This window comes from Lithobates pipiens, unplaced genomic scaffold (assembly GCF_037356315.1).
Source record: "Lithobates pipiens isolate NorthernLeopardFrog02 unplaced genomic scaffold, aLitPip1_a1.2 Scaffold_13, whole genome shotgun sequence".
Taxonomy (NCBI): Eukaryota; Metazoa; Chordata; class Amphibia; order Anura; family Ranidae; genus Lithobates; species Lithobates pipiens.
This window is the reverse complement of record NW_027507718.1, coordinates 302722359-302750283: the sequence shown is the minus strand read 5'-3', so window position 1 is coordinate 302750283 and position 27925 is coordinate 302722359. Positions and strand designations below refer to the sequence as shown.

General features: G+C 42.1%; 1 protein-coding gene across 2 annotated transcripts in view; it reads right to left on the bottom strand.

Annotated features, from left to right (window-relative positions):
• AFG2A (AAA ATPase AFG2A) overlaps nt 1-27925 on the bottom strand; it is a 595306-nt gene that overhangs the window by 379949 nt on the left and 187432 nt on the right. For both annotated transcript variants that reach the window (XM_077476871.1, XM_077476870.1), the window contains exons 12-13: nt 23106-23159; nt 15711-15790 (exon numbers count right to left, since the gene is read on the bottom strand). In XM_077476871.1, the coding sequence (XP_077332997.1) occupies nt 15711-15790; nt 23106-23159 (134 nt within the window). The remainder of the gene's footprint in view (nt 1-15710; nt 15791-23105; nt 23160-27925) is intronic.

Sequence of the window (27925 nt, the reverse complement as noted above, 5' to 3'; positions counted from 1 at the left end):
ATACAGCAATCAGTGCTATATAAATGCAGTGATTCCTGTGTAAATGACTCTGGCAGTGAAGGGGTTAACCAGTGGGTGGTAGTGTAGGGGTTAAGTGTTCCTAGGAGTGTGTTACTAACTGTTGGGGGCTGGGCTTTCATTTAGTGAACACTGATCTCTGCTCCAATCACATGAAGCAGAGATCAGTGTCACTAGTTGCTAGGCAGAATGGGGAGATGCTGTTTACAATGGCATCTCTCCGTTCAGCTGCCCCGTGAGACAATCGCGGGTATGCCCACGGCAATCGAGTCCGCGGGACCCGCGACCGGACTCACGGGGGTCCCGACCAGCACATGAGCGCGCCAGCGTGGTCGTGATGGCAGGGCGGCATTAAAGATTGAACGTACCTGTACGCCAATATGCCTGCCCGTGCCATTCTGCCGACATACATCGGCGTGCGCTGGTCGGGAACTGAAAAACATGTTTGCTATTTAAAACAAAACAATCAGTTTACAAATGTAAAACTTCCCTTAAATAATATGCCTAAGGGATGCCCTGACCCTGCCTGTGAAGTGGTGCATCTGTGAAATGTAAACAACCTACTAAAGCAAAACTAACATTTACACAAAAAAGGGTAAGTGGTGGGGGAGAGATATCCATACAAAAAAAAACAAGCAAAAAAAAATGCTGTCAAAAATCAAAAGGTGTATCAATAAAGCATTAGTTTAAGGGTGTGTATATTTATGCAAACCAATTGTAAGTTTTTCCCTTTTTTTTAAGGTGGTTCTAAAGTCAAAAAGGGTTTTTTTCTATCTTAATGCATCCTCTGCATTAAGGTAAAAAAACCTTCATGTGCCTGTGCCCCCTCCCCCCATCCGTAACAATTTCAGCCCCAGAAGGATTTGCCCCCTTAACGACCAGGCCATTTTTTGCAATACGGCACTGCGTCGCTTTAACTGGCAATTGCGCAGTCGTGTGACTCTGTACCCAAACAAAATTGATGTCCTTTTTTTTCGCAGAAATAGAGCTTTCTTTTGGTGGTATTTGATCACCTTGGCGGTTTTTATTTTTTGCACTATGAGAAAAAAAAAGATTTTACAAACTTTCTGCTATAATACATATCCAAAAAAAAGTCTATAAACGAATTTATTCATCTTTAGGCCGATATATATTCTTCTACATATTTTCGGTTAAAAAAAATAAGCATGTATTGATTGGTTTGCACAAAAATTATTGCGCCTACAAACTACGGAACAGATTTAGGGACTTAGATTTATTTTTTATTGTTTTTACTGGTAATGGCGGCGATCTGCGCCTTTTAGCAGGACTGCGACAATGCGGCAGACAAATCTGACACCAAATTACACTTTTTGGGGACCAGGAATGATTACATTGATTGATGCTATAAAAATGCACTGATTAATGTAAAAATTACACTGGTAGGGAATGGGGTTAACACTAGGGGGCAATCAAGGGGTTGTGTTCCCTGGGTGTGTTCTAACTGTAGGGGGGATGGGCTCACTGGAAAAAGACAGAGACCACCGTTCATGTTCACTGGGAACAGTAGGGAATCACCTTATTTACATACACAGTTCCCTGTTTTGCCTCTCCTCTTCACGATCGTGGGTCGCCGGCGGACATCGAGTCGCGTGGGCACCTGCTATCCTCCTTGCAGGGACCAATGTACAGGTACATTGATTCGTGCAGGAGCACCAACCTACCGCAGTATATCTGTGTGAGCTGGTTGGCTAGTGGTTAAATACTTACTTGAGCCCGATCTTGATTCAGCACTGTGCCCACTTGCAGTGGCTTTTCTCCACATTCTCTCCTTACTGGAGATACAACAGCAGCCACTGGCTCCTGCTGCTGTCAATTATATCCAGTGAGGAGGGGGTGGGGGACAGCCATGCTGTGTATATCTAAGGCCGGGTTCACACTTGTACAACAAACCCTCCAACATTGGGAGCTCATGTCGCATGATGTGTGAAAATCAATATTTCCCTATGAGAGCCCTCTTAACTGGTCCTGCACTACTTTGGTCCAACTTTGATCCTACTTCAGCCCATTAAATATCACTGAAGTTGGATCAAAGTTGGATCACAGTCTTAACTAATCCGACTTTGGCATGTGACTTGTGCTCTTATGATCTTGAAGAGGAACCCCAGCCAAAATAAAATATTCTAGCTCTAATCCTAGGTGCGTGGTGTGCCACTACTTCTATTGGCATGGGGTGACGTCATCCAGAGGCCCTGCCCCTGATGACGTCACCGCACATCACAAGGGGGTGGGGCCTCCGTGGACATCATCGAGTGGCCCCGCTCCATGCCAATATAAGTATTGGCACACAGCAGCCCCAGCATTAGAGCGGGAGAGAGCGTTGAGTCAATATCGGAGGAAGAACAAAGGAAGAACAGACGGAGAATACAGCGGTGAGGACAGCGGGGAGAGGAGGCCTGACAGAGGCAGAAGATAGCAGACAGAGGAGAAGAACCAGAGAGGGCTAGAAGACGCCAGAGGAGGGAGAATCGCCGGAGAGGGGAGAAGAAATCAGAAGAGAAGTCGCAGCTGCCTTAGTAAAATACTTTAAAAACTTGTGTACTGTATTTATGCTTGACACTTTTTTTTTTAGGTGAATGGGTAGGGGTACAATACCATGGGGGCCCCCTTTTTAAAAAGTAGGCTTCAAGATTCTGATAAGCCCCCTGCAGACCCCGACAACCACCAGCCAGGGTTGTCAGGAAGAGGTCCTTGTCCTCATCAAGGTGCTTGTCTCCATGTTGCCCCAAATCACCCACCTCCCATGTTGAGGGAATGTGGCCTGGTATGGTTAAGGTAGGGTGGCCTGGCTTGTCCTCACCCCCTTTCCTGACTTGCCGGGAAGCGTGCTCAGATAAGGGTCTGGTATGGATTTAGTGTCAAAGTGTCAATATTTTGTGTGGTCACCTTTATTTCCAACCACTGCCTTAACCCTCTTGGGCATGGAGTTCACCAGAGCTTCACAGGTTGCCACTGGAGTCCTCTTCCACTCCTCCATGGCGACATCACAGAGCTGGTGGATGTTAGAGACCTTGCGCTCCTCCACCTTCAGTTTGAGAATGTCCCACAGATGCTCAATAGGGTTGAGGTCTGTCACCTTTACCCTTAAAGGGTCTTAAGGGTCAGTCACCTTTACCCTTAGCATCTTTAGCAAGGCAGTGGTCACCTTGGAGGTGTGTTTGGGCTCATTATGCTGTCCTGTGGCCCAGTCTCTGAAGGGAGAGGATCATGCTCTGCTTCAGGATGTCATAGTACATGTTGGCATTCATGGTTCCCTCCATGAACTGGCTCCCCAGTGCCGGCAGGACTCATGCAGCCCCAGACCAGACTCCCACCACCATGGTTGACTGTAGGCAAGACACACTTGTCTTTGTACTCCTCATCTGGTTGCCGCGACACATGCTTGACACCATCTGAACCAAATACGTTTATCTTGGTCTCATCAGACCACAGAACATGGTTCCAGATATCCATGTCCTTAGTCTGCATGTCTTCAGCAAACTGTTTGTGGGCTTTCTTGTGCATCATCTTTAGAAGGGGGTTCCTTCTGGGATGACAGCCATGCAGACCAATTTGATGCAGTGTCGGGTGTATGATCTGATCACCGACAAGCTGAGCCCCCACCCCTTCAACCTCTGCAGCAATGCTGGCAGCACTCATGCGTCTATATATTCCAAAGACAACCTCTGGATAAGATGCTGAGCATGTGCACTCAACGTCTTTGGTTGACCATGGCGAGGCCTGTTCTGAGTGGAACCTGTCCTTTTAAACCTCTGTATGGTCTTGGCAAATGTGCTGAAGCTCAGTTTCAGAGTCTTGGCAATCTTCTTATAGCCTAGGCCAACTTTATGTAGAACAACAATTTTTTTGAGATCCTCAGAGAGTTCTTTGCCATGAGGTGCCATGTTGAACTTCCAGTGACCAGTAAGAGAGTGAGAGTGATAACACCAAATTTAACACACCTGCTCCCCATTCACACCTGAAACCTTGTAACAATAATGAGTCACATGACACTGGGGAAAGAAAACAGCTAATTGGGCTAAATTTGGACATTTTCACTTAGGGGTGTACTCAATTGCCAGGGGTTTAGATATTAATGGCTGTGTGTTGTCTTATTTTGTGGGGACAGCAAATTTACACTGTTATACAAGCTGTACACCCACTACTTTACATTGTAGCAAAGTGTCATTTCTTTAGTGTTGTCACATGAAAAGATATAATAAAATATTTACAAAAATGTGATGGGTGTACTAACTTTTGAGAGATATTGTATGTGTATATATATATATATATATATACTGATACACTGTATGTGTGTTGTGCTTTTCAAAACCATTATAAATTCCCATTATTTTGCCTATGAAAAAATGGCATAAAACAAAATTCCCACTGCCTATTATTAGTAAAAGCATACCTTTGTGCTGTCTTTTTGTCCAAATAACTACACAGTTTTCTATTAATTCAGAAGCCAGGAGGATTGATTCTGTTGTTTTTATACAAGAATCCCCCCTTTTTTTTATTAGTGTTTCAATTGAATGCACATTCATTTTCAGATAATTCCCTACATATTGCAGCAAACTTGTTGAAAACCTATTTCACAATAGAGAGTAGCAGGAGGCACGAGAGAAGGAATGGCAGAGACAAAACAGACAGGTGTTTCCCTAAAAACATCAGAATGGCTAGCACTAGCACTACAGGAAATTGATCTCCAGAGGCAGCAAATTGTTAGTATCTCTAATGCATTTTCAAATTCCTACTGTGCAAAATCAGCTTGTAAAAATAGGTCTTTAATAACAAGTGCCTTGTCTAGGCTCCTGTACCATTTTATTTCAGATGACTCTAATGAGAAATGTTCTACTCTTTTACCTCCTACAACGTTCCTATTTGACAATTAAATATTTGTACTTCCCAACTTGAGTACCAGGCTAGAAGAACAGATGTGTTCTCTTAAAACATGATGACTGTGGTGTTTGAATATAAAACAATTTTTAATTGATGGAAAACTATACTATTCAACCTACCAGTGTAGCAACCCATTTATTTTCCTTTATTGTCCTATATAAGTGATCTCCAAACTAAGACCCTTTGCTTGCCCTAAAGAGGACTGCAGTCTGCTCACATAATTTGTAATAAAAACATCTTTGCCATTCTTTAGATTCAGTGGTTTATTCTTGTGTCCTCTGTTCAGGTTTAACTAACCAATGTATATTATTTTATATTCATTTTGTTTTAGTTTTATTCTTGAATTTTTGTAGGTATTTTTTGGGAGTCTTTTATATATATATATATATATATATATATATATATATATATATGATTATGTATATTTCTCATCATGCTGTACTGTACTCTTCATTTTATCTTCGTTATGTTCGTTTTGTAAAGTCTAGTTTTTACACTTTGTGATTTTATCTGGTGTGTTTAGTTGCTATACATGTTGGTCAGTCAATCAAACAAGGCTTTTTTTTGTTGCATCTCTTTTGGGTGGAGCATTTAAATAGCTCAGGTTTGGGGCTACATTTTTGTTGTGATCAAGCACGAGTTATCCGTATGAAACCGGTCTACCAATGTTCCTGTAACGTCCTGTCTACGTCCTTTGGCACCTTGACAATAAAGTAACTAACTATTCTACAGAAGTTCTTCCTTCCATGGTGTGCGATCAATCTTGTTTTTCTTTAATGGAGAAGCTCATGTGACGGCAAACCGAGCATCAGTAGAGGAATGTGGAGCAGTGCATAGAATATTGTGACACTCTTGGCCATTATCCATATAAGGCTCCATGTACGCGGGACACAGGGGCAAACTCCTCCGAACGAACTTGAAACCGGCATTTAGAAACGCCCGGTTTGCCGCGTTTGCTAACCGCATTTAGCGGCGTTTTTACTGCATTCGTGTCTAGAAGTGTTTATTAAGACCCTCCCCAAGCTCAAAAAAGATTGTTATTTAACTATTTCAGCCATTTTGACCAGAGTGAGTAGCAGCAGCAGAGAGAGAAGCTGGATACTTGTATTTGCCTCTATTTCTGTGGGTTTTTGCAATGGATCCCATAATGAGCATATGTGAGGAAATGCTCCTAACATTGCTCTTGATGAGGCTAGAACGACATCGAAAATTGCGTGCGAGGTCCAGAGTCAGAGTTCGTCGCTACTGGACCCATCCATTGAATACGCAGAGAATGTTGGTAGGATATTTTTTCCAACATGTACGTACAGCTGCATACCTCCCCCCAACAATTTTTTTTAATTTCACCCGCATGACCATTGCCACATTTGACCTACTAGAAAAAGTACGACTAAATCTGAACATATGGGTCAAATTCCAATTAAAATTTGGATACAGCAATGCTAGTGGTGTATTGCATTGCATCAAGGGCTATATATGGTCTATGAATCATCGCAATCATAATTAAAACATTTTAAACTTTTTTTTTATGTTTTTTTCATTGTTTTCCATCATATTTTTGTCTTTTCAGGTCAAAAATATAGGGTACCTTTAAAAGCGCTTATAAACAAAAACGTTTCTAAGTGCGGGTACCGCGTTTCAATGCCTTTAGTCGCATTTGGCGTCTGAAACATGGAAATCTTCAGCGTCTGAACCCATTATTTTGCTTTAAAAAAAAAAAAGAAACGCTGTTAAACACAGCTGCCTAAAAACGTCAATAAATGAGACTGTGTACATGGTCACATAGGATAACATTGAGTTCAGGGGCAGTTTAAATATATAAAAAATATGGGAAAAATAGCACAAAGATGTTAGGCTATACAGGCCACAAATCTGAATGTTTAAAAGCTATTGTGCTCAAAAGTGTCACTGTTTTTGTTTGTACACTTAGAAGGTGAATACTGGCACACATTTTGCAAAGATTTGCTTCATCAGGGCTATGAAAAGCATACCACACTCATCAAGAAAAAATAATAATAGCATTTACATATTGATCATACATCAATTTACATAGTATATACATCTAGCATTTTCTATAGTCATGTGTTTACCGTGTGGGGCCCTCCTCGGTGTGGGGTATCACTAGCACATTATCTTCCTAGGTGGGCACTGGAGCACATAGGAAAACTCGGATCATGGGGGGTCACTAGGTATAAAATAATTGGATATGACAATACTCATATCTGTACATCTCTGTTTGGAGCTACATACAGTACTGTTTGGAGAAATCTATATACAGTATCTAGATTGCAAAAAAATACCTACTAGGGGTAATATATATATATATATATATATATATATATATATTACCCCTAGTAGGTATTTTTTGCAATCTAGATATATATCCAAATAAAAAATATCAGTCCTCATCCAAAGATATATGGAAGTGTTTGATGTTTGATCTATAACAAGGGGAGTGATGCATTGACCAAATAATTTTTCATATATATTGAGATAGCATTTTAAATCCTAGCATTTTAAATCCAAATCCATAGGAAACAATCCACTCAGGAAAGACAAATCAAAGGAATAAGAGACCTGCAATATATTATAAAGATATGCCCATATATATATATATTTATGTCTTCAAAAACACCCACAATATGCTATAGCCTCTCTTTACATATAGGTGGATAAACGCACTCATGGGTCCCAATGGGATAGTAACAAGTCCTTCTATATGGATATGAACATCCGTGTCTTTGCTGAGGATTTGTTCCTCTGTACTCACTAGCTATGCATCTACCAATACTCTAGTTCCACAAACCAGTAAACACGTACCGTCTCAGAAGGATGGTGCAAGCGTCCAGTTCACCGGGTGGTGCGGCAGTGATGGAGCCGCCGCCATCCCTTATATAATCTTATTTGGTCAATGTATCACTCCCCTATCCCCCTTGCTATAGATCAAACACTTCTATATATCTTTAGATGAGAAATGGGATATTTTTCTTGAATTGGATTGCGTCAGTGTATAGTGGGTAAATAAGTATTGAACACATCACCATTTTTCTAGGTAAATATATTTATAAAGGTGCTATTAACATAACATTTTCACCACATTTTGGTAACAACCCCTGCAATCCATACATACAAAAAAAAATGAATAAGTTCAGAAATTAAGTTATGTGTAATAAAATGGAATGACGCAGGCAAAAAGTATTGAACACATGAAGAAAGGGAGGTGCAAAAAGACATGGAAAGCCAAGGCACCAGCTGAAATCTATCAGTAATTAGAAAGCAATCCTGTTCCTTTGTTAGTGCAAATTAATATCAGTTGTTCAGCCTCAACTGATAGCCTACTAAAAATGTGTCTCATTACAATGGTGTCACACAAGAAGCATCTCATGATGGGTAAAAGCAAAGAGCTCTCTCAAGACCTTTGCAGCCTTATTGCAAAACATACCGATAGCATTGGTTACAGAAAGAAGAATTTCTAAACTTCGAAATGTTCCAGTTAACACTGTTGGGGCCATAATCAGGCAGTGGAAAGAGCATAATTTCACGGAGCGCATGCTCCCGGCTCCAGGAGTGGACATGTTCTGCCCAAGCACCGCTTGCTGCAGGGCTTTCCGAGCATATAAACAGCGATCTGGGTGCAGTGAACACTTACCTGGGCATCGGACCATACTATGCAGTGGAGGACAGCGGGATTAGCTAAAAAGAATCCACCATGCTACCAAAACATGACCCGACCAGGGGCACCCTTCACCAGCAGCATACCAGACCCTCTCTTTCAAGATGGCACCGGATCCGAAGAAGGGACAGGCAGCTCAGTCACCTTACAGCCGGTCTCGCCTCACTCTGCAGCAGCAGAGTAAGGGGAGATTTCCACTGCATTGGGGAGAGGCTAGACATGATTGAATCTAAGGTGGATGGCATGGTGGGCAGGGTTAACAAAAACACTAAGGCCGCGTACACATGCGCGGACTGTTCGCCCAACTTTGTCCGTCCAACAGTTTCGGCAAACAGTCCGCTCAAACTTAGCATGGACGGACATGCCCACACACGACGAACGAACAGTTTGCTGAAACCGTGCGCGATGACGTGAACGCCACGTACGACGGGACGAAAAATACGACGTCCTATACACTGCATTATAGCTTTCGGCGTGAAAATCCTTTCTGAGCATGCGCGCAACTTTGTTTGACGAACAAGCCTACACACGGGCGGACTGTTCGCTCAAACAAGGTTTCAGCGGACAGTTTTTCGGAATTTCCGAAAAACCTTGTCCGTCCAACTGTCTGCTGAAACTGTCCGCTGAAAGCCCACACACGAGCGGACTGTCCGCCCAAACACTGTTCAGCGGACAAAGTTGGGCGAACAGTCCGCCCGTGTGTACGCGGCCTAAGATGATCTCTTCTCTCCATGACCAAGCTAATGCAAAAATCGAAAACTTGAAAATAGATCTAGACAATATAATTTTAGGCTGCGCGGATTGCCAGAATGTATCACCGATCTAGAGGCTGCAGTACACACCCTGATGCAGGACTTGATTCCAGGAATTTCTCCTCACCATCTGGAGCTTGACAGGGTGCATTGAGCCTTGACTGCCCCAAGAACAGATAGCCTTACCAGAGATGTGTTAGTGAAGCCGCATTTTTATAGGATCAAGGAAAAAAATTATGTCGGAAGCCAGGAGCAAGGGAGACATAACTTTATTAGGCAACCCCGTCCAAATATTTGTGGATATCTCTCAACTAACCATCCAGAAGAGACGTTATTGAAGCCTCTACTGACGTACCTAATCAATCTCTACATAAAATATCAATGATCTTCCGCCTCTCATTTGCCTATAAGGGTGAGACGCATTCTTTTGCCAATTTTCGTGATAAGAGAACATTCTGCTAGACCTTGGACTGATCACTTGAGAACCTTCATCTCCTTTTCTTCGACAAGCCAGGGATTAACCAATTTCGCCCATATGGTCTCAACAAGGCCGTTCCTTATCCAAATGGTCCAATCCAGCCATGGGAACGTATGGATGAATCGAAAACTGATCTCCAGCCTCCTGTAATCTTGCCTGACAAAACTCAGACTTGATAGAAGTTTAGTAAAATTCCTTCCAGTTGATGGAGACTTTGCCCCTCCTTGACTCAAAATGACCCCCCCCCCCCACACACACACACACACACACCTTTCTTTCATGTTGTTTTCCCACAGGGCGGTACACTTTTTCCATCCTGGTCCAAAGCTGAAACAGATGATTGTTCTTGTCGGATAGTGGCTGTCTATTCCATTGTATCCACTAAACTAACTTGGTTATACGTATGTTGAAGATATGAATCTCGGACACTTCTTTTCCTCAAAGTAACAGGACTGGAAAGACACAAGGGCCAAAATGCATGCCACTTCTTGGTGAGCTTGTCCTGTCTCGTCAGAGAGTGACAACCTCACTATACATTCACTTTGTGTGAAATCATGTTGCTTATATATTTTGTGTTTTTGGACACATGGATAATCACTGTGTCGGTACATTACTCTAACTCCCTACCTTGTCTTCTCTTTTTTTCCAGCTCCTTACCTAAATGCACTCCACGCGCCAAACCTAGCAGTCTATCCTCAGAGCGCCAGGATCTCGGACGAGATGATGGAAAACGATAACAGGCAAGTGCAGTCTATCGAACCACCATGTTGAGTACCCATGCAATCAAATTCACAGTTCTAACCCATAATGTGCAGGGCATAAATTCTCCAATTAAAAGGGCAAAGGCTTTTCACCAATATCATAAATGGGGAGCGGATATAGTGCTCTTACAGGAAACCCATTTCTCCTGGGCCTCAGCACCTAAATAACTTAATGCACGATATACCACATCTTACTTTTCAAATGACCCAGAGAAAAAAGGAGGAGTCGCGATATGTATTGCTAAACGCTTTCCCTTTACCTCGGATATGGTCCTGAAAGATAAAGAGGGGACTGGGAGAATTAACGAACAGGCCATCACATTAGTCTCCTACTATGTCCCTAATGGGGGACAGGTAAAATTCTTCAAAACTATGCTAGCGACACGGCTTCCACATGCAAAGGATAAGCTCATACTAGGAGGAGACAGTAATGTACCCCTGGACCAAACCCTGGATAGGTCTAATCCATATAATCCGGTCTTGACACATATCGAAACAGGGCTGTAAATTGGCTCGGCTGCTACACTTCCCAATAGATATTTGGAGAGATCTCCACCCAACCACTAGGGATTATACCCATTATTCACAAGTACATAAAACCTACTCCCGAATCCATCATGTGTTCAATCTGCTCCCCTCAATCAAATTAGTAAAAATACTGACCACGACATGTTCTGATCATTCCCTGGTGCAAATTTGTTTATCAGATCTGGGGACAAAACAAAACCTACTACTCAACGCCTCCTTACTCAATGATCATATTATATTCACCAAAATTGAAAAGGCAATAAGCCAATACTTTACTGAAAATCGAGCCACTGACACGACCCCGAACTTCAATTGGGCAGCGCACAAAGCCACAATTCGCAGTCAGTTGATTCAACTGGCCTCTAGGACCAAACGCATACACACACAAACAATACAACAACCGGAGACCGACCTACAGGCCCTTATGCAGGAACAAAAGAAAAACCCCCAGCTTGAGATGAGACACAAAATCGATGCGGCTCATAGGGCACTAAACCTTAGCCTTACTACCAAAGCAGAGAAGTATCTTCGCTGGTCTAGACACCGATTCTACATCTTGGGAGACAAGGCGAACACCTCGGTAGCTAGGAAACTCACACCCTGGCCATCTACAATCTGGCTTTACCAAAACCTACGCTTGCGTGATGGCAAATCGACCCAAAATCCAAATTTGGTGGTACAGGAATTCTGTTCCTTTTACTCAAAATGATATGCTTCATCAAATGCTTTTCCCACAGCTTTGGCGATACGCACTTTAAGGACATACCCTTAGCTAAGGTGGCAAACGATCATATGGAACTGATGGAGGGAGATTTTACAGAGGGTGAAATCAAAGAGGTCATCAAGAGTCTGCACCCCTCAAAGGCACCTGGCCCCGATGGATTCTCGGGTCACTACTACAAGAAGTATTCAGAGTTGTTGGTACCACACCTTTGCTTCTTTTTCAATGACCTGAAAATGAGTTCAGCATTGGCAACGCACGAATATGCTGCCTTTATCCACGTCATTCCTAAACCTGGGAAGGATTATGGGGACTGTGCTATCTATTGCCGATTTTGCGAATGAACGTAGATCTCAAACTGATGACCAAAGTTTTGGCAAATCGAATGAATACTTTCCTATTCAATTACATCCATGTGGACCAGGTGGGGTTTGTGCCCAATCATCAGGCTCCGGATCAGACCCAATGATTAATAGATATCATATCAGCGGTCCAGTCCAATTGGGATAACTGCGGACCCAGGAAGGCCATGCTGTTGTCATTAGACCTATGCAAGGCCTTTGATTCCTTGACATGGGTCTATTTTATGCATTGAAAGGCTACGGGTGCGGGCCAAAATTTTTGGGGGTGTTGCAGACTCTTTATAGCAAACTACGGCAAGAAGTCAGGTAAAGGGATGGGTTTTGCCCCAAATAGATATCCATAGAGGAACTCCGCAAGGGTGCCCTCTATCTCCTATTCTATTTTCATTGGCCCTGGAACCCTTGGCGATTAAAATCAGGAACAATCCCTGCATAAAAGGAATACATTGCGGAGAGTCCAAGCACAAGTGTGCTACAGTGCCTTGCAAAAGTATTCACCCCCTTGGCATTTTTCGAGTTTTGTTGCCTCACAACCTGGAATTAACATAGATAGAAAAATGGTGATATGTTCAATACTAATTTTACCCCTGTATATACTCCCTTAGTAGGTATTTTTTGCAATCAATATATATCTATGTATGTTTCTCCAAACAAAGATGTACCGATATAAATGTTGTCATATCCAATTCTTTTATACCAAGTGACTCCCCTCCATGATCTGAGTTTTCCTATGTGCTCCAGCGCCTGCCCAGGGAGATAATGTGCTAATGATACCCCACACTGAGGTAGATACCACACAATAAACACATGACTATAGCAAATGCTGGATGTATATACTATGTAAATTGATGTATGATCAATATGTAAATGCTATTATTTTTTCTAGATGAGTGCTGTATGGTTTTCATAGCCATGATGAAGCAAATCTTTACGAAACGCATTGGCGTATGAAGACCTAATGTACCAGTATTCACCTTCTAAGTGTACAAACAGTGAAACCCTTTAAGCACAATTGCTTTTAATTATTCAGATGCATATATATTATGCAATGTTTTTATTTTCTCTATGGAATAAACTGTAATATGTTATAGCATTGATTGCCTTGCTCCTTCTCTGGCCTGTATAGTTCAACATCTTTGTGCTCTGTTTTCCATATATATTACTTAAAGTGGTTGTAAACCCTTACATATACCCAGTAAAGTGACAGGCCTCAGGTGATACACAGAGATGAAGTAAATCCTCCTACATAATTTGTATCTGTTTAGGTGCTGTCTTTTTTTCTTTACATCCGATCAAAGTCCCAAATTTTTAAAGCATGTCTGAGGTGTCAGAAAAAAAGGGGGTGGACATCTGAAGTCACACTTTGCAGAGCGAGGAGAGGACTGACAGCTGATTGGAGGGAAGTGACACCCCTCCCTTCACACACTATGCAGGAACAGAGCTGACGCCATCTATCAGCTGGAGCTCCCCCGTCACCTTTTTTTCTCTTGGTGTCAGGAAAACTTGTCACAAGTGAGTCATGCTGATAGCAGATGAACAAAGCAGCAGACGGAAATGACACTTGGGGGAGATTTATTAAAACGAGTGCACACAAAATCTGGTGCAGCTGTTCATAAAACCAATCAGCTCCTAGGTTTTAGGCCTCATGCACACTGGACATTAAATAATGTTCTAAAAACGCCAGTAGCTTTGCAGTAAGTTTTTCAACGTTTTTCAATGTTTTTTAGCGTTTGAAAAAGTCCTCTCAGAACCCACTAGTTTTGGGACTTTTTTAAAGCCAAAAAGATGCCCCAGCCAAAAACTGCTGATAACAGCCTATGTGTGCATGGACACATAGGATACCATGATGGGGAGTTTATTGACTGTGAAAAAAATGTCTGAAGCCAAAAACAGCTGCTGTAAAAACGCCCAAAAACATCCAGTGTGCATGAGGCCTTATAGTCAAAAGCTGAAATGAACAAGCTGAAGTAATGCCGGCCATAGACGGTTCGAATTTCGAAAGAATTCGAAAATCGTATCTAAGAATTTTCATATGAATTTCGCACCATTAGTGGACTGCAGCAACAGACGATTTTCGTGCGGAAATTAAATTTGAGGAATTGGACATTTTGGACATTTTTTGAAAAACGAACGATATTCAAATCAATGATGGGAGAAACATGCAAGAAATGTAATAAGAAAATAAAATTTACGGAGAGAAAAGGAGATTTCCGGTCACGAAAATTCTTTTCTGTAGCAACATGAAGTGAAATTAAAGGCTTGGTCGGCTAAATTTCAAAAATAAATGGTGGCACCATTGGATCACAAAAAAAACGAACTTTCTGATTTTGAAAAGAAAATTTGTTCGAAATTCGACGATGTGCACCAGTTTTAGTAAATCTCCCCCTTAGTGCTCTTAATTGAGACAAGCACACACTATGGAGGGATATGCTTTGTTCATATTTCTTGTCTGAGGCTTACAACCACTGCAGCCTCCTTGGTGGTATGATTATGTCAGATTTTTGCATCTCAAAGCAGTACATTGTTTTGCATAGAAATTCGGCATTTTATATTGTAGACCTATAATTCTTAGTGATAACACATTTAAATATGCCCAAACAAGAGTTAAATATACATCCCAGGTATGATAAAGTTTGAAAAACAAAATCATGAATTATAATATAATAAATAACTATAAACAATCATAAAAAATAATAATATAAATAATAATAAAATTAATTTCCCCATGATTCACTATCACTCAATTCTGCAAGTGTTCTAATTTACTATCGCTGTTTTCTAGCTGGTCTAAAACCACTTTTGACATAAAGGGACACTTTTTAGTTGCCATGGACAATCTCAAGTTTCCAGGCAGAAAAAACTGTATACAGTATATAATATAAAAGTGCATGCAGGGCACTGGACAAAGCACTAGGGACAAAAGGAAGGTGAAATGATTTGATACAGTAATATAACATGTAATATTACAGTGTACTGTATTTGTTATGTATTTTAGAACTTTTTGAATTTGCCGCTGGGCACCGCCCCCATGCGTTGTGATTCTCGTAGGGAACAGAGCCCAGAACACAGAGCAACGGGCGGAAGACCCAGCGGAGGGACATCGCAGGCTCCTGGTGATGGAAGGTAAGCATGTTGTACCAGGATTCTGCAATGCAATCCCGAGTATGGCTCGGGGTTTCCGCTAATGGTACTGAAATGTAACCCTGAGCCACACTCAGGAATACCGTCAGGAGGGTTAATAGGCAAGTAGATCATGTAGTAAAAGTTATTAGTGTAAGCAACTTATTTTTTTATCTTGTTAACTTATTTTGTGTGCTTCATAATTTCACTTTGCAAAAAAGAATAACTATAAAATGGCACACATTTGTTATTCTAATATTATTTGACATTTTTTTTAAATATTTTAAGAAGAATCTTGGAATGCATGATGTTTTGAACGAATGCCTAAATTACTAACATCCTTGATTTGTGAGCATTTCAGAACATACATTTCCGTTATTCAATAGTTGATATCTTACCTCCCTCTCTCAACAGCCAAAGCATCAATTTCATCAAAAAAAAGAACTGATGGCGAGACAGCTCTTGCTTTTCTGAATATCTATGAAAAAGACACAAAGCATTGCATTAGAAATTTAACTAGGAACAAGTCAAGGCAATAGCTAAAAGTATTCACTGAGCAACCCTTGCTATCCCATAAACAAAGCAACTGAGCTAAAGTCAGAATGTTGAATCTATAATAAAAGTTATGGTGTCATTCATCTGAATATCAACAGACATGCATTGCAGTGCATGTCAATGTGTGTTGTGACATAAGCCATGCACCATTTTCTGGCAGCGTACTACAATGCATGCCAGTGTGTTGTTGGTCTGGGCAGTATGCAGCAACACACATCCAGTGGCAAGGTGTATTGTGATTGAATGGCACAGAATTGCACAGATGCATTTAACGTGCAGTGCTGTGCAGTAACATGAGCAATGCGACTCCCAGTCATTGGTGTTAATGAGCTTAGTAACTTGACACAAGGAATGTACTTCCCAAAGGACCTCTCTGCTTGATTGTATCCAGGACAGGTTTGAAACTGATCAGATTGGTGGCATGAAAAATTAATATTATTTTACATTAGTCTTTTTGTGGGATCTGAGCTGTTGAGAGAAGTACTAGAACATCTACAAAGTGTTGGCTATAAAATTTGAGGATGAATTGCTTTACAGTGTCGGCAACTACAGTAGTCATTTGTTTCCTAAATAATTTACTTACTTGAACTCCCAAAGTCTGGCCATAGGTTCACCTTAAAGTGCATGTAAACCCGATTCATGAAATCTGACATTGGCACATATATCTGTAGTGTTTATTTATCCCTCTCTAAAGCCCTAAGTCCTGTGTCTTGCTGCTGCTCTGTTCTTCTGTTATCAGCATGATAACTTCTGACAAGTTTTCCAACACAGGAGATAAAAGCAGCTGGGAATTTCTGTCAGGGAGGGAACTTAGAGACAGATTAGCAGAGAGCTTGTCTATTCACAGCAGAGCCCTTCAAGTTTCTTTGTTCCTCTGTCTATGTGGGGGTGGGGTTCCTCCAATCAGCTCTCACGCAGTATAAGCCCAGACTCCCCTCCCACTGCTGAAACAGCAAGAAAATTTCTAACATGATGTGCAGCAGATATAAATGTAAAACGTATGTAGAGAGATTTTTTTCATCCATGTGTATCATCTAAAGCTGTTAACTTCACTAGGTATTTGTGGGGGTTTACATCTGCTTTAACTAGTTGCTGACCGCCGACCGTCAAATGACGGCCAGGCGGCGCACCTATTGTGGCGGGAGGCCGTCATATGACGGCCTCCCGTTTAAACAGGGAATGCGCGCATCCCTGTTTCTTCGGTGGCGGCGTGTCACGGAGACACCGCTCGCCACCGAAGGGGGTGAACAGCCATTCGTTATGGCTGTTTACCACGTGATCGGCCGTGATGAAGTCACGGCCGATCACAGATGGTAACACCCCGAACGTGCACGGCGCATGCGCGCGATCGCGAGCGCGCTGCGCGTGCACGTCGGTGGCGGCATGTTCCCCGGGAACACTGCTCGTCACCGACGCTGGTAAACAGCCATTGGCCGGCTGTTTACCCACGTGATCGGCTGTGATCCTTTCACAGCCGATCACTCAAATGTAAACAAACCGTGGTAACGGGATGTTACCGGGTTCTCCTCCTCACACACCGATCGTGTGTGAGGAGGAGATTGCGGTAACATCTCGTTACCGCATACAGTGTACACCAAACATACTGATTGCCCCCCCCAATAAAGAGGACCTGTCACCACCCCTCATAGTACCTGTCAATCACAGTCCATCAGAGTACCTGTCACAGCCCATCAGAGTATTTGAGTACCTGTCACAGCCCATCAGAGTACCCGAGTACCTGTCCCGGCCCATCAGAGTACCCGAGTACCTGTCCCGGCCCATCAGAGTACCCGAGTACCTGTCCCGGCCCATCAGAGTACCCGAGTACCTGTCACGGCCCATCAGAGTACCCGAGTACCTGTCCCGGCCCATCAGAGTACCCGAGTACCTGTCCCGGCCCATCAGAGTACCCGAGTACCTGTCCCGGCCCATCAGAGTACCCGAGTACCTGTCACGGCACATCAGGGTACCCGAGTACCTGTCACGGCACATCAGGGTACCCGAGTACCTGTCACGGCACATCAGGGTACCCGAGTACCTGTCACGGCACATCAGGGTACCCGAGTACCTGTCACGGCACATCAGGGTACCCGAGTACCTGTCACGGCACATCAGGGTACCCGAGTACCTGTCACGGCACATCAGAGTACCCGAGTACCTGTCACTGCACATCAGGGTACCCGAGTACCTGTCACGGCACATCAGGGTACCCGAGTACCTGTCACGGCACATCAGGGTACCCGAGTACCTGTCACGGCACATCAGGGTACCCGAGTACCTGTCCCGGCTCATCAGAGTACCGGAGTACCTGTGCCGGCCCATCAGAGTACCCGAGTACCTGTCCCGGCCCATCTGAGTACCCGAGTACCTGTCCCGGCCCATCAGAGTACCCGAGTACCTGTCACAGTTCATCTGAGTACCCGAGTACCTGTCACAGTTCATCTGAGTACCCGAGTACCTGTCACAGCCCATATGAGTACCTGTCACCGCCCTTCAGAGTACCCAAATACCAGTCACCAAACCATCAGAGTACTTGTCACCAGGCCATCAGAGTACCTGAGTACTTGTCACCAGGCCATCAGAGTACCTGAGTACTTGTCACCAGGCCATCAGAGTACCTGAGTACTTGTCACCAGGCCATCAGAGTACCTGAGTACTTGTCACCAGGCCATCAGAGTACCCGAGTACTTGTCACCAGGCCATCAGAGTACCCGAGTACCTGTCACCAGGCCATCAGAGTACCTGAGTACCTATCACCAGGCCATCAGAGTACCCGAGTACCTGTCACCAGACCATCAGAGTACTCGAGTACCTGTCACCAGGCCATCAGAGTACCCGAGTACCTGTCACCAGGCCATCAGAGTACGCGAGTACCTGTCACCAGGCCATCGGAGTACCCGAGTACCTGTCACCAGGCCATCAGAGTACCCGAGTACCTGTCACCAGGCCATCAGAGTACCCGAGTACCTGTCACCAGGCCATCAGAGTACCTGAGTACTTGTCACCAGGCCATCAGAGTACCCGAGTACCTATCACCAGGCCATCAGAGTACCCGAGTACCTATCTCCAGCCCATCCGAGTACCCGAGTACCTATTTGCAGCCCATGTCTCATAGAATATACGTTGGGGTGTTTGCTTTCCAAAATGGGGTCATTTTGTGGGTAATTGCACTGTCCTGGTGGTCCAGGACCTTCAAAAGTGTGATGGGTAGGAATGAAATAAGATGTGTAATTTATGCTCCTAGAACGCCTGAACGTACTACTTCAATGTTCGGCCTCTCTATGTGGCCAGGCTGTGTAAAAGTCACACACATGTGGTATTGCCATACTCGGGAGGAGTAGCAGAATGTATTTTGGGGTGTAATTTTTGCTATATACATGCTATGTGTTAGAAATATCTTATAAATTGACAATTTTGTGTAAAAAAAAATGCGTTTTAATTTTTTTCCACATATTCCAAAAACTTCTGGAAAATAAATAACCATTCAAAAGACTCATTATGCCTCACAGATTATACGTTGGGGTGTTTGCTTTCCAAAATGGGGTCATTTTATGGGAAAATCCATTGTCCTGGTACTCCAGGGACTTCAAAAGTGTAATAGGTGGTTGAGAAATGAGATGCGTCATTTTTGCTCGTAGAACGTCTGAAGGTATTACATCAATGTTGGGCCTCTGTATGTGGCCAGGCTGTGTAAAAGTCTCACACATGTGGTATCGCCGTACTCGGGAAGAGTAGCGGAATGTATTTTGGGGTGTAATTTGTTGTATGCATATGCTGTGTGTGAGAAATAACCTGATAATATGACAATTTAGTAAAAAAAAAAAAAAAAAAAAAAAAAAAATCTTCATTTTGCAAAGAATTGTGGGAAAAAATGACAACTTAAAAAAACTCACCATGCTACTTACTTAATACCATGGGATGTCTACTTTGTAAAAAGGGGTCATTTGGGGGGTATTTGTACTTTCCTGACTTGTTAGTGTCTCAAGAAATGAGATACACCTGATGTACTGAAGGCCTGATCAGAAGTGATCAATTTTCAGTGATTGGCACCATAGTTTGTAGACTCTATAACTTTCACAAAGACCAAATAATATATACTAATGTGGGTTATTTTTACCAAAGATATGTAGCAGTATAAATTTTGGCCAAAATTTATGAAGAAAAATTACTAATTAGCAATAATTTATGACAGAAACTAAGAAAAAGGCATTTTTTTCACAAAATTTACGTTTTATTTTATTTATAGCACAAAAAAAAAAAAACCACTAGTGATTAAATACCACTAAAAGAAAGCTCTATTTGTGTGGAAAAAAGGACGCAAGTTTCATATGGATACAGTGTTGGATGACTGAGTAATTGTCATTCAAACTGTGAGAGCGCTGAAAGCTGAAAATTGGTCTGGTCAGGAAGGGGGTGTAACTGCACTGTATTGAGGTGGTTAAAGAAATTATGTGGCTAAAATTTTAGTATTTTGTACTTTTGTCCTATTTTTAAATATCTACTTGCCCTATTTTATTTAAAAGATGTTATGAAAAAACAGCTTAAAAATAATGGAGACCAAACTTCAGTCCAATTTGCAAATAAAGCCTTAACCCACCGTACACCAGCTCTCCAGACTGGAACAAGTAACATGCTGTCAAGAAAAGGCTAAAATATGTCCTCACCAGTCTATTTTTGCTCATTCACTGTAATCACAGGCTGGAGGCAGGTAGGTAAATCTAGCTGGTTACTTAACCAATTGCCGACCAGTGTGCGACGACATACTTTGGCACAATGGCACGGCTGTGCAAATGGGCGTACAGGTACACTCCCTTTAAGAAGCTGCAATGTTGGCCCACGCCCACCGTGTTCTCCATGATTGTGCCAGCGGGAGCCACGGACTCGATGTCCGCCGGTGTCCCGCGATTGTGTCACAGAGCGGCAGAATGGGGAGATGCCTATGCAAACAAGGCAATTCCCCGTTCTGCCTAGTGACAAGACAGAGATCTACTGCTTCCTGTCATCGGGCGCAGTGATCGCTGTCATGTCCTAGGTAGCCCACCCCCCCCCCCCCCACAGTAAGAATCACTCCCTAGGACACACTTAACCCCTTAATCGCCCCCCTAGTGTTTAACCCCTTCTCTGCCAGTGTCATTTACACATTAATCAGTGCATTTTTATAGCACTGATCGCTGAATAAATGACAATTGTCACAAAATAGAGTCAAAAGTGTCCAATGTGTCCACCATAATGTTGCAGTCACGATAAAAATAGCATATTCCCATCATTACTAATAAAAAAATAATAATAAAAAACATGCCATAAATCTAACCCCTATTTTGTAAACGCTATAACTTTTGTGAAAACCAATCAATATAGGCTTATTGCGATTTTTTTACCAAAAATATGTAGCATACATATCGGCCTAAACTGAGGAAAAAATTAGTTTTTTATATATTTTTTGGGGATATTTATTATAGCAAAAAATATTGCTTTTTTTTTCAAAATTGTCGCTCTTTGTTTATAGCGCAAAAAATAAAAACCGCAGAGGTGATCAAATACCACCAAAAGAAAGCTCTATTTATGGGGAAAAAAGGACATCAATTTTGCTTGGGTGCAATGTCGCACAACTTCACAAATGGCAGTTAAAGCGACGCAGTGCCGTATCGCAAAGAGTGCTCTGGTCAGGAAGGGGGTAAATTCTTTCGGGGCTGAAGTGATTAACTGCAGCATACAAGTCCGATCCTCAGGCTGGCTGTGCTATGTCACTGAGCTGTCTATATTGCAGGACTAATTGGACAGAAATACAAATCATTTCTTTCAAAAAGTTTATCTAGCTATTTGTCAGATGTTCAGCTTTAAGATGACAATTGATATAATAAGTATAGGTTTAGATTTCAGTATCATTTGCAGTTTCATCATACCACGAGGACTTCAGTATGGGCCCATTTAAATTTTTTCAGTGTGACGCAGTGTAGGAAAGTATGCGTTAAAGGGTTAGATCACATTTACAAAAAAACTGCCTATGCAGAAAAGGGCTGTCTGTACATAAATATAAGCTCATGCGATCTCCCATAGGGGACCTGTCATCTTCATCCTCAGATTGACGGAGCGATCCCCGCTGAGCAAGCGGATGTCCACAGGGCGCATCATCACTGATCCGTCCCCTGTGGGAGAGTCATTAGGCACACCTGTGCAATAATCATGCTGTCTAATCAGCATCTTGATATGCCACACCTGTGAGGAGGATGGATTATCTCTGCAAAGGAGAAGCGCTCACTAACACAAATTTAGACAGATTTTGTGAACAATATTCAAGAGAAATAGGCCTTTTGTGTACATAGAAAAATGTGTAGATCTTTGCGATCAGCTCATGATAAATAGGGGCAAAGACAAAAATGTTGCGTTTATAATTTTGCTCAGTGTATATACAATAATAGTAACCCCCTGGGCACCACCAGTGTTCATTTTGGCAGCACATTTCGATTTAGTTTTAGTCTTAGGACTAAAATGGAATTTTAGTTTTAGTTCCATTTTAGTCTTCTGCAATTGTTTTAGTTTTAGTCGTATTTAGTCGACTAAATCTCCAGTACATTTTAGTCGACTAAATGTCCTAAGTTTTAGTTGACTAAAATCTGCAGTACATTTTAGTCGACAATCTCATTTTAGTTGTCTAAAATCAAATGGGTGTAATTAAATTGTAATGCCTTAGTTAACATTTCTCTACCATTTCCAAACTCATATACTGTTGGAGTGAAAAATCTCATATGTTATTATTTTTGGGTTAGAGGTATGAACATGCAATACAGACCAATGTTAATTTTGAAGTCAAATTTCAATTTAGTTTTAGTCTTAGTCTTTTGACTAAAATGCCATTTTAGTTTTAGTTCCATTTTAGTCTTTTGACTACAATGGCCTTTTAGTTTTAGTCGTATTTTAGTCATCTCAATTGTTTTCATTTTAGTCGTATTTTAGTCTAAAATTGTATTAATTTAGTTGACTAAAATGTTTAGTTGTTTTAGTTGACTAAATTAACACTGGGCACCACTCCACTGATGTGCTGGATGCTGTCCATGAGTCCCAAAAGATTAATCTAATGTCAGCTCATTACGTGCAATGTTAGTAGATTGCTTTCAGCATACACAGGTGTAATTATGTATATGAGGGCCAAACCTCAAAGATAACAGAAATAACATAAATGATTGCAAATCACAGCATGTGTCCACTGCAATCAACATTATAACAATGCTTTCACTTACCTCCCGTACTGCCCTTTCAGATTCACCAACATATTTATTCATGAGCTCAGGCCCCTGAAAAAAAAATTAAAAGCGTTATGCAAAAAAAAAAAAAAAAAAAAAACATATATGAGTTTTAAATGCCTCCAGATTTGGGCTCTGAAATGCTAAAAATTGTAAATAAATGTAAATCTTTAGGGCCCAATTTGGCCTCAGCATTCTTGGCCATTACATTAATGCACATGGATTAATACACATTTATTCACACATTAAAGTGCTTGTAACCCTCAGACATGAAAAATAAACAAAGCACATCCTTCTATAATGTGTACTAGCCTGAATCCAAAAGCAAAGAGTCTGGTTCCTCTCTGATCGCTCCTCTCTCTGCAGGAGACACTTACTAACAGTTTTTCCTTTTCCTCCAATCAGCTCTCAGATATCAGGTAACACCGTGCTCTATGTATGCCAGTCTTTTTCAACCAGGCTGGGGTGCCTTCAGGTTTCTTCAGAGGTCCCTTGCCAAAATGGCCCCAAAATTGTATACAAGCCAGTGGGTGGCTCAAGCCTGCCTTTTAATTACTCAAAGCCACAGTTTTAATTTTTCACCATTACAACCTTCTAGCCATTGGTGTCCTAACAACTAATTGATAAAAAGAATGATCAGCGCCCACACAGCATGCTTATTTGCCCCTCCACTGCCAAGTGAAGGAGAGAAACTAGGGGAAAAAAGAAACATTGGAATACTAGTCAGCACCAGGGTGCAAAAGGTGTATTTGCTTTGGAAGAATAAATCACCCTTAGCCCCTGTACACACCGTCGGAGATTCTGCCAACCAAATCCGTCGGATTTTGTCCGTCGGATTTAGTCTGACGGATTGTGTCCGAAACTGTTGCATACACACGGTCGGACTAAGTTGTCGAAAAGTCCGATCTTTCAGAACGTGATGACGTAATTTTGTTACGATGGGACTACATTCAGGCTAGTAGCCAATAGTTTTGATGTAGGAATTTGATCTGAGCATGCGTGGCACTTGGTCCGATCAAAATTTGCTACACATGATCGGAGTATGTCCGATCAAACCAGTTGGTCGGGAAATATTTCCAACATGTTGGAAAATTGGGTTCGACGGAGATTCGGACGGAATCAGTCCAATGCATACCACACACAGTCGGATTATCTGACGTCACGGTCCGATAAGACGCATTCCGACGGATTCTCTGACCGTGTGTACAAGGCTTTAGGGCTCATGTACACTGCAGTTCAAAAAAAAGCTGCTTTTACAGGCATTTGGGCATTTATTTCTCTGCCTCTATAGGCTTTGTGCATGCTTATTTTTAAGCTCCTAGCAGCTAGCAGCTACTTTGAGTGTTTACTTATACTATGTATCCATGCACACTATTGTATGCTAGAAAGTTTTTCAAGCTCTAACTTCTAGGAGCAGAAAAAAACACTTTTTTTTTTTTGCATTTTTAACCACTTAAGGACCGCCTCACGCTGATATGCGTCAGCAAAATGGCACGGCTGGACACAAAACGTACAGGTACGTTGCCCTTTAAGAGCCCAGCCGTGGGTCGTGTGCGCCGGTGCACTCGCGACCCGGTCCTGAGCTCCATGACCGTGGCTGTGGGACCCGCTGACCCGATCGCCGCCGGTGTCCTGTGATTAAGTCACAGAGCTGAAGAACGAGAGGTAAGTGTAAACAAACCTCTCCCCGTGCTTCCTAGTGAGTTTGTCACTGATCGTCTGTTCCCTGTCATAGGGAACGACGATCAGTGACGTCATATGCCAAGCCACGCCCCCTACAGTAAAAAAAACATACATTAGGTCATACTTAACCCCAACACTGCCCCTAGTGTTAACCCCTTCACTGCCAATGACATTTTTACAGTAATCAATGCATTTTTAATCGCACTGATCGCTGTATTAATGCCAATGGTCCCAAAAATGTGTCAAAATTGTCTGACGTGTCCGCCATAATGTCGCAGTCACAATAAAAATTGCTGATCGCCGCCATTATTAGTAATAAATAATAATTAATAAAAAAGCCAAAAACTATCCCCTATTTTGTAGACGCTATAACTTTTGCGCAAACACACAGATCCTGGTTCTTTCAGGGGAGAGGAGACAGATCATGTGTTCATACTATGTATGAACACCAATCTCTGTCTCCCCCTAGTCAGTCCCATGCCCCCCACAGTTAGAACACACACTAGGGAACACTATTAACCCCTTGATCGCCCCCCTGCCGGTGACATTCACACAGTAATCAGTGCATTTTTATAGCATTGATCGCTGTATAATTTTCAATGGTTTCAAAAATGTGTCAAAAGTGTCCGATGTGTCCGTCATAATGTCGCAGTCCCGATAAAAATCGCAGATCACCGCCATTACTAGTAAAAAAAATTATAATAATAAAAATGCCATAAATTTATCCCCTATTTTGTAGACGCTACAACTTTTGCCCAAACCAATCAATATACGTTTACTGCAGGTTTTTTTTTACCAAAAATATATAGAAGAATACATATCGGCCTAAACTGAGGAAAAAAATCAGTTTTTTGTTTTTTTACAAAAAATGTGGGATATTTATTATAGCAAGAAGTAAAAGATAGTGGTGGTTATTTACAAAAGGCAAATCCATTTTGCACTACAAATACACTTGAAAGTGCAGTCACTGTAGATTTGAGGGGTAGATCTGAAATGAGGAGAAGCTCTGCTGATTTTATCATCCAATCATGTGCAAGGTAGAATGCTGTTTTTTATTTTCCTTGCATGTCCCCCTCAGATCTACAGCAACTGCACTTGAAAGGGCTCTTCTTTTGTTTATAGCGAAAAAAGAAAAAACGCAGAGGAGATCAAATATCACCAAAAGAAATCTCTATTCGTGGGAAAAAAAATGACGTCAATTTAGTTTGGGTACAGCGTTGCACGACCGCGCAATTGTCAGTTAAAGCGACGCAGTGCTGAATCGCAAAAAATGGCCTGGTGATTGAGCAGCCAAATCTTCCGGGGGTGAAGCGGTTAAGATACCAATAATGGAACCCAAATAAAATACATTTTAAATGTAATAAGAAGCTTAAAGCCGGTACTTTCTTGCTAAAAGACATTAAATGTTCTCTTCTTATTCTCCATGAAATCTGTAACAAAACTGCTAAATACATACAGGACTATTTTTTATTAAACATCAAAACAGATATTTTGCCACTTCTTAGGGCAAGCATTTAAAATAGCCATCAGGGATTATTTCATTTCCTTTTAATCTGGCAGGAAAAAAGGACTATAAGGTCAAGAATCTCCTACCAAACATCTCTTGGCCAAGTTGGCTTGGATTTAGTTAATGCAACACACTGATTCCCACAAAGCAAAGATTTATGAGGACCAATACAAAATTCTAAACCTCCAATTGACAAACACTGAAAAGGTAATCTGTATTAAAAACTGCTTTTACCTTAAAGATAAGATCTAGTGGGTTTACAACAGGCATTCTTATTCACATTCTTAAAGATAAACAAGGTCAACTTTGCGCTAACCCTAAAGACATTGTAAATATGTTGTATTACTCCCTCTCCTGGAGCAATCAATTCTGCAGTGCATCTGACAATGAATATTGGCAGGTTCTTGTAAACTGTAACTTCCCATCTCTGACCTTAGAACTGCTTGTGAATTTAATTACTGTATATACTTGAGTATAAACTGACTTTTTCAGCACATCTTTTATGCTGAAAAAGCCCCCCTTGGCTTATACTCGAGTGAGAGTGCAGCCTCACTGTGCCCATCTGCAGATGTACCTTTGATATCCAAAACAGCGGGTGTATCCTGCTGTAACAAAGCCCCGCCTCCTCTTTGTCCATGATAGAACACTGATACAGTTTCCCTATCAGTGTTCTGTCTATCATGTATGAGGAGGAGGCAGGGCTTTGTTATAGTGGACGGCTGCCAAACAGACTGTATGACACAGTGGGAGACACCAGCTGTTTTGGATACCAAAGGTACATCTGCAGATGGGCACAGTGAGGCTGCAAATGGGCACAGTAAGACTGCAGATGGGCACAGTGAGGCTGCTGATGGGCACAGTGAGGCTGCTGATGGGCACAGTGAGGCTGCAGATGGGCACTGATGATACAGGTGGGCACAGTGAGGCTGCAGATGGGCACAGTGAGGCTGCAGATGGGCACTTATGATACAGGTGGGCACAGTGAGGCTGCAGGTGGGCACAGTGAGGCTGCAAATGGGCACAATGAGGCGCAGATGGGCATTGTTTAGCCAGTAGCTGCTGCATTTCCCACCTGTGAGGATCAAGGTATAAGAAAACCAAGATGGTTGACAGTATGTTTCACTAAATGTTTATCTTGTCTGTTTCATTCTTAGTATCTTAAAGACACCTCATCCTTAAGTCACGTACACATAAGAAGAAACCTTATCTTAAAGACCATCTGCCACATCAGCTCTAAAAGCAGAAGACGCCTAGAGAATTGCCTTTTATGGAAACTTGTTGTTGTGTTTCAACATTCCTGAAGCCTGTCTTTTGTGTATATAAGAGCTGTGTTAATAAAGAGACTCAGAGAGTTGGGTGCAGCCTTCTGAGCAGAAATACTGAGAACCTCTTTCCGTGTCTCTTTGCTTAGATAAGAACTCTAATAATAATTGGGAAACGGTAACATAACTTGATGAGTAGGTGACTTGCTGTAGTCACACCTAACATTTTTGGCGCCCGAACAGGGACTCGCTGAAGAAACTACAAGAGGCGAACGAACATAAGGACGGAACGAAGAGGTCGGGCACATCAGGAACCACAGACAAAACCTGCGCAGGTAAGAAAAGCTTTATTTTCTTATAAACTC